The 7,445-nt window shown below is 35.8% G+C and overlaps 1 protein-coding gene across 5 annotated transcripts; it reads left to right on the top strand.

Moving 5' to 3' along the window:
* The first annotated feature begins 289 nt into the window (after window positions 1-289).
* LOC129311736 (peroxisomal ATPase PEX6) lies at window positions 290-6,951 on the top strand. 5 transcript variants are annotated; one of them, XM_054954169.1, is made up of 16 exons: window positions 290-826; window positions 1,531-1,652; window positions 1,760-1,848; window positions 1,930-1,965; window positions 2,154-2,247; window positions 2,636-2,678; window positions 2,780-2,880; window positions 3,009-3,073; window positions 3,184-3,680; window positions 3,765-3,852; window positions 4,119-4,262; window positions 4,380-4,948; window positions 5,090-5,228; window positions 5,340-5,408; window positions 5,494-5,661; window positions 6,384-6,951. In XM_054954169.1, exons 1-16 carry the CDS (start codon window positions 609-611, stop codon window positions 6,495-6,497), a joined length of 2,556 nt encoding a protein of 851 aa, XP_054810144.1. In that variant the 5' UTR covers window positions 290-608; the 3' UTR covers window positions 6,498-6,951. The 5 variants fall into 5 exon arrangements, with proteins under 5 accessions (XP_054810144.1, XP_054810141.1, XP_054810143.1 ...); XM_054954166.1 differs by having other exon boundaries at window positions 2,780-2,916; XM_054954168.1 differs by having other exon boundaries at window positions 2,630-2,678.
* Window positions 6,952-7,445: the final 494 nt, after the last annotated feature.

Genomic DNA, 7,445 nt, shown 5'->3' with positions numbered 1-7,445 from the left:
TCGGTCAGTTCGGTCTATTCGATTTTAAATTTTACTAACCAAATCGAACTGATCAATCAAAATATTTAAAATAAAAAAATCGAATCCAAACTGAAAAATCAAATAAATCGAATTAAATAAATAAAATTTAATTTAATTCGGTTCGATTCTTAGTTTCGATTCAATTTTGCTCGTCAAAGTAGTGACACGTAAAGTGTGGGATGCATGACTCACCCATCTCCCTCCCTGCGCTGATTCTTTAAAATCTCGAGCAATGAGCGTCGCAACATGCAACCACCACCCTCTGAGACTCATCCTCTGCCGCCATATCCACGCCAGCCACACCCTTCTCTCTCGGGATCCGTTTATTTCGCCGTTTTCTTCATCCTCGCTCTCTCAAAACAGAGACCCACACAGCTTCATCACAAGCGTCCCGTGCTTCAGGGATATCCTTCTTCCAACCTCTTCCCTTCTCTCTCCTCTTCAATCTCTTTCTCAATTTTCTCCTCATTGGGCTTTTCTCTTCCTGCTTCAAAATCAAAACTTGATGAATTACTTCCTCTGAGAAGTAAGATAAGAGGAAGATCAAAATAAAAGTTTTCTCCTCCTTCAAAATTTTTTGGGTAGAAATGGAACAGAAAGGCTTGTTGATCTCAGCGTTGAGTGTTGGGGTTGGAGTTGGGGTGGGTATAGGGTTGGCTTCTGGGCAAAGCGTAAGCAAATGGGGAGCCAATACCGGTTCCTCAAACGCCCTTACTGCAGAAAAGATAGAGCAAGAAATGCTTCGATTGGTTGTTGATGGCAGAGAAACCAAAGTCACCTTCGATCAATTCCCTTATTATCTCAGGTCAATCCCTTTCGTCTTCATGCTTTTAATTTTTTTTTTCCTTGTTATTAATAGCCCTTATAGGTGGTTTCTCATATGTTTCTGCATATGTGCACTGATGTCTTCAATCACTATCCATTTCGGAGTTGTTTATATGTTCGTTCCTGTTTCATTATTTACATGTTTCCATCTTGTTTGTTAACTTATTTCGTTAACTGTGATTATGGATATTTAGCATAACGAAATATTTATTTTCTAGGAAGGTGGAAGTTTGTTGGCATGCTTAAATATTAGATCTGATTGTCATATTTCTCACATAGTTGACAAATGCCTTCGTATCATTCGGAATGACTGTAATTCTATAGTCATGTGCAATTCTGTATTCTTGAGTGCATGATTATACCTTGTCCCATGGCCTTATCATTTTCTACGACTATGTTCTTCTTTCTATCTTTTGCTTGTTTCTTTGGCTCATGACGAGTAGGTTACTTTGTTAATCATTGATTCCTTGTAACATATATAAATATGATTTCATGCTAATTAAATGGGGAGTTTCATAGGAAGAAAGTGTTTTTACTTGATCATGAGCCATCTACGTCCTGTTGGACTTGATGAAAGCTTGACCCGATCATACATCAATCAGAAGCTCTTTTCTTTTTTTCTTTTTAATATAAAGAATCTCATCAGTTCTGGCTTCACCGTTTCCAACTTTTATTTCTTAACAGTGAGCAGACACGCGTGTTGCTGACAAGTGCTGCTTATGTTCATTTAAAACATGCTGAGGTCTCTAAATTTACTCGGAATCTTTCTCCTGCAAGCCGGACTATTCTACTCTCCGGACCAGCAGGTATCTGCTGAGACTCCTTTGTTTTATCTTTTTCTGAGAAGGGATTGATATGTTTTTGTATTTAAAGTCACATTCATACTAGTTACACTTTCCCCTCTTCTGTGTAGAACTTTACCAACAGGTGCTTGCCAAGGCTTTAGCTCATTACTTTGAAGCGAAGTTGCTTCTGTTGGATTTAACTGACTTTTCATTGAAGGTAAGCGTGAGCATTTTTTGTGTCATTCCTAGCTTTCTCCTTTTGCTCATGAACGTAATGATTGTTTTGTCATCTGTACAGATCCAAAGTAGATATGGTTCTGGCAACAAAGAATCCGTAAGCTTTTTCTAGTTTCTTCTTTACTTCTTTAACTTGTTTGTTGGATCAAATTTTACCATCATTTAATGCTTAAGGCTCTTACAGAAAACTGTTTTCTGAGTATTATAGATGAGTGTTCGCTAGTTACTTTTTTCGTTCTTGAACTAACATTAAACAACTCGAGCTCTTCCTGTTTCTGATTCTAGGTTTTTAAAAGGTCCACTTCAGAGTCAACTTTGGAGAGACTATCTGGCTTATTTGAATCATTTTCTATCTTTCCACAGAAGGGGGAACCTAAAGGTACAAATTGATGAAGCCCTCTTATTCTCTAGTACAAGATTTGGCCGTACAAGCCTTTGGTTTCTAGTGTTCCTTTTATATCTTAAAAAGGAGGAAAATAAGAATAAATGATAACTCTAAATTGAGAATACCTCCTATAAAAGGTTTCAGACAATAAATAGGAAAGGCAGACTGATAAAATTAGCTTTAACTGTGGTTTGTTTCATGTTTTTCCATATGCTGATGAGCCTGTTTATGGAAAGCGAGGAAAAAAAAAAGTACTTATGTCTTTTTCCTTCTCCCTTTTACTGAGACATTAGCATTGCATTTGTATGTTGGTTAATGTAAATATCATTAAACAGCAACTGTTTTAAGATCCATATGCCTGACCAGGGGTTTGTAGTTGCAGGAAAGATCATCAGACAAAGCAGTGGAGTGGACCTCAGATCAATGTAAGTAGACTAGATGATCATATATTGACTTGATATTATATATGACCTTTTTTCTAGTTTGTCTATATCTCTTAGTACATTTGTTTCCTTTCTGCTTTCAGGGGGACTGATGCATCTTGCAATGCTCCTAAAATTCGTCGGAATGCTTCTGCCTCTGCAAATATCAGTAGCCTTGCCTTGCAAAATGCTCCTTCTAATCCAGGTTACTTCAAGAACTTATGGAATCGAATCAATGATGGTTTTTGGTTTTAAGTACTAGTTTGTACAATCATTTTCGCTTGGTTAGTGTTTCTTTCTTGTGATTTCTTGTTCCCTTTTGTCTCTCTTCAGGTCCTCTTAAGCGCACAAGCAGTTGGTCATTCAATGAAAAGCTTCTTATACAATCTCTTTACAAGGTAATATATGGAAGAGTCAGCATTGATGTGTTACTGTACTTCCAAAATTAAACAAGTTTGTAGATAATTATGTTTAGAAAGAAAGTGATTGGTGGAAGTTGCACTTGCAGGTCCTTAGTTATGTGTCAAAAACTTACCCCATCGTGTTGTACCTGCGGGATGTTGATAAGTTGCTAAATAGATCACAAAGGACTTACAAGTTGTTACAAAAAATGCTGGAGAAACTATGTGGACCAGTTTTAATTCTCGGTTCACGAGTTCTGGATTCTGTTAATGACTACAATGAGGTAGACGAGAAACTTGCTTCAGTCTTCCCTTACAACATCAAAATTAGACCTCCAGATGATGAATCGCATCCTGTCAGCTGGAAAACTCAACTTGAAGAGGATATGAAAAAGATACAGGTTCAGGATAACAAAAATCATATTTTGGAAGTACTTGCTGCCAATGATCTTGAGTGCGATGATCTAGATTCCATCTGTGTGGCAGACACAATGGTTCTCAGCAATTACATAGAAGAGATTGTTGTGTCAGCAATTTCTTATCATTTAATGAAAAACAAAGACCCAGAGTACAGAAATGGGAAACTTGTTATTTCATGCAATAGGTGAGACAGAGACTGGCAACTTCGATGTACATAAGCAATCTTCTTTCCACTTGCTAACTTTATTCATTTATTCATTTAAAACAGTTTATCCCGAGCGTTGGGTATATTCCAAGACGGAAAATCCAATGGAAGAGATACATCAAAATTGGAAGCTCAAGATGTGAAATCTGAGGTTTGTACTATCTGACGATGTCTGAATTATTAAGTTTGGAACTATAGCTGTGTTATAATATATATGAAGTAAAGTCTATAGTAAGCTACTGTTCACAAGCTGTAAACAATACATCTCATTCTTTAAATTCCTTGCAATGTATGGGAGAAGGGAGAACATGTCGAGTCAAATAACGCATTTGTTTTTGGCCAAAAGTCAAGTAGTGCATTATTTCTCTATCTTTTTGTTTTTGCTTTCTAATTTTCTTTATTCTTCCCTTTGTACAGAAGGAAATAAGGGAAGGTGCTGCTGTGAAGCCTGAAGCAAAGTCTGAAAATGGTGCTCCAGAAAAGAAAACTGAAGGAGCAGCGAGAGCTTCAGTGGCAAAGGCTGATAATGCAACTTCAGTTCCTCCAGAACCCAAAGTCGTTGTAAGCCTTAACCTCTGATTTTATCAGATGCAAAATAAATAAATATATAAAATATTCAAAAATAAATAAATAAATAAATAAATAAAGATAAATAATTATTCTATTGCTCCCTTATAGGAACCTCCTCCAGATAATGAGTTTGAGAAGCGCATAAGGGCAGAGGTAATACCAGCAAATGAGATTAATGTGACATTTTCTGATATTGGTGCCTTAGAAGAGACAAAAGAATCCCTTCAAGAACTGGTGATGCTTCCACTACGAAGGCCGGACCTTTTCACCGGAGGCCTTCTAAAGCCTTGTAGAGGAATATTGCTGTTTGGTCCTCCTGGCACAGGGAAGACAATGCTGGCTAAGGCCATTGCAAGGGAGGCTGGAGCGAGCTTCATCAATGTATCCATGTCTACCATAACTTCCAAATGGTTCGGTGAAGATGAAAAGAATGTTCGAGCTTTGTTCACACTGGCAGCCAAGGTCTCCCCAACTATTATATTTGTTGATGAGGTCGATAGCATGCTTGGCCAACGCACAAGAGTTGGAGAGCATGAAGCCATGAGAAAAATAAAGAATGAATTCATGGCTCATTGGGATGGCCTTATGACAAAACCAGATCAGCGCATCCTTGTTCTTGCTGCAACCAACAGGCCCTTTGATCTAGATGAAGCCATTATCAGGCGATTCGAAAGAAGGTATCTCCCTATTTCATCTTGCTCGTTTCTCTTTCTGCTGTTTTAGTGTATGTTGAACTATGGGATGTACAATCAGATAAGATCAACAATGGCAATTATGAGTTGAATGTTTCTGAAACAACTTTTTCCTTTGATAAACAGAATTATGGTAGGGCTTCCATCTGCAGAAAACAGGGAAAAGATTTTGAGGACTCTTTTGTCTAAAGAAAAGGTAGACGATCAAGTTGACTTTAAGGAGCTAGCAACTATGACAGAAGGATATACTGGAAGTGATTTGAAGGTACTTTAACATTTCTAATATTTTCCGATGTTATTCATAATGGTTTTAACCATCTTTCGTTAGTGCTTCTGCTATATTTATTTACTATAACTTTGAATTGTTTCAATACAGAATCTATGCACAACTACTGCTTATCGGCCTGTTAGAGAGTTAATTCAGCAGGAGAGACTGAAGACTCTGGTAACAATGCAGTTTGTTTATAAATCTAATTGTGTTCATCATGATGATGAGTGATGACCCGTGATACTTATTCTTTTCCTTGTAGAAGAAGAAGCAGAAAGCTGCTAATAAAGATGTACAAGACAGACATAGAGAACAATCTACAACGGAAGATGCCCCAGATGCTGTGAATGCACAAGAGGAAGTTGAACAGGAAAGAGTTATTGTCCTTAGGCCATTGAACATGCAGGACTTCAGAGAGGCCAAAAATCAGGTAACAGGGCCCTTCCCTCTGAACTTTGTAGAGTTTCCTCTTAACTACACAGAATGATGAATGAAATAGAAAGTAGAACGAAAAATGATTGTGGTGTCTCTAAAAAATAGCTAAGTGACTTAAACTGTTGAATAATTATTAGAGATATAATAAAGGGATAATAAAACTTTTAGTCCCTTAAGTTTAATTTTTAACAATATGGTCCTTGATGTTCTCTTAAATTATCATATTAGTCCTTTAAGCTTTTAATTTACTTTCAAATTAATCTAACATGTAAAGTATTTTGATGATTTGCTATGCATTTGTAGCTAAATGAGAACAAATTAGTGCTCAAATCAATTTAATTTTTATTAATTTAGTCCCTTATAATGCGTTTTATTCTTTTATTTTTAAAAATTTTTAAAAGTTTTCTTTTCTACTTAAATAATTATACTTCTTTTCATTAACTTATGTGTTTGCCATCAATATTTTGTTATGCATGTAAGCAAACTTTAACCATGTTATTTGCTATTAAAACAATAGACACTGAATCAATAACTGAAGCAAATTTAAGGGATTGAATTTAAGGGATTGAATCGATCAAAATTAAATTTGAGGCACCAAACTTGAGGGAGTAAAAGTTTTATAATCCCATAAATAAACATATTGAAGAGTAGACTAAAGAAACTACCTTTCTTCCTTAATATTAAAATAATAAATGTTTAATAGTTTTGGGAACATAGGTTGCTGCAAGCTTTGCAGCTGAGGGAGCAGGAATGAGTGAGTTGAAGCAGTGGAATGACTTATATGGTGAAGGTGGTTCAAGAAAGAAACAGCAATTAAGTTACTTCCTATGAGATTTGCATTCAAGGAAATTAAATAATCCACAGCTGAATCCTTCTGGTAGAATCGTAAGTCTCCATTTTCAGAATTTGATGATAGTGAGGAGGCCATTTTCCACTGAGCAAACATCTATCAAGCTATATCAGTAAATACTTCACACAGTAGTATGTTGCTGATGCTTCATTTTGAGCACAAGAACAGCTACATTTAGTGTTGTACGTCCATGGCTCCGTGGATGGAGAATGAAACATATATAGTCCATAGTTAAGGAGTATATATATATATATATATATATAATGTAGTTAGTCTTAAAGAGGAGCTTGTATTATCTGTGCAATGGTGTGGTCAGCTTTCTGTATGTTACAGAAGTTTGGAGAGAGGCATTGTTTGTCAGCACGATGATGATTGTTTTATCAAACTTCCTCTCTTATTATGGAAAAGAAGAAATCGATGATGATTCAATGTTTATGTTCTAGCTAGCTTGTATTTTAATGTTCACAAACTTTTAAGTCTCGCTTATATGATCGGAAAGAGTTGTGAATAATGTAGGTTGTATTAGAGTGTTATATATAGAGAGAGAGAGAGAGAGAGAGCGATAGAGATTTAGATTTTTGCTCAATTGTCTTTTCTATATGCATCACACGAGAAATATAAAACTTTGTAATATGGAAGTTTGTTTTGGTGATAAAATCTCAAGTATTAAAAATTAGACCAAACTGATTAGTTTGACGAGAAAACTAATGAGCTAAGTGAACTGGTCTATTCTAATTTTTAAAATTTAAATTATGTTCTTTTGACTGAATGAGTGCATTCATTAATCAAAAGTGATTACATAACAGGAACATCATCCAAAGTTTTACTTTCATCAAGCACCATCTTTTATGAGGGAAGTAAGGATTGATTAAAGGGACAAAACAACTAAATTATTACTTTCATCAACCACCACCTCCAGTGAGGGAAGT

The sequence above is a fragment of the Prosopis cineraria genome, unplaced genomic scaffold, assembly GCF_029017545.1.
Source record: "Prosopis cineraria cultivar Desert tree isolate PC_DT_omini unplaced genomic scaffold, ASM2901754v1 PC5, whole genome shotgun sequence".
In the NCBI taxonomy this organism is placed as follows: Eukaryota; Viridiplantae; Streptophyta; class Magnoliopsida; order Fabales; family Fabaceae; genus Prosopis; species Prosopis cineraria.
This window is presented reverse-complemented; position numbering and strand designations above follow the sequence as displayed.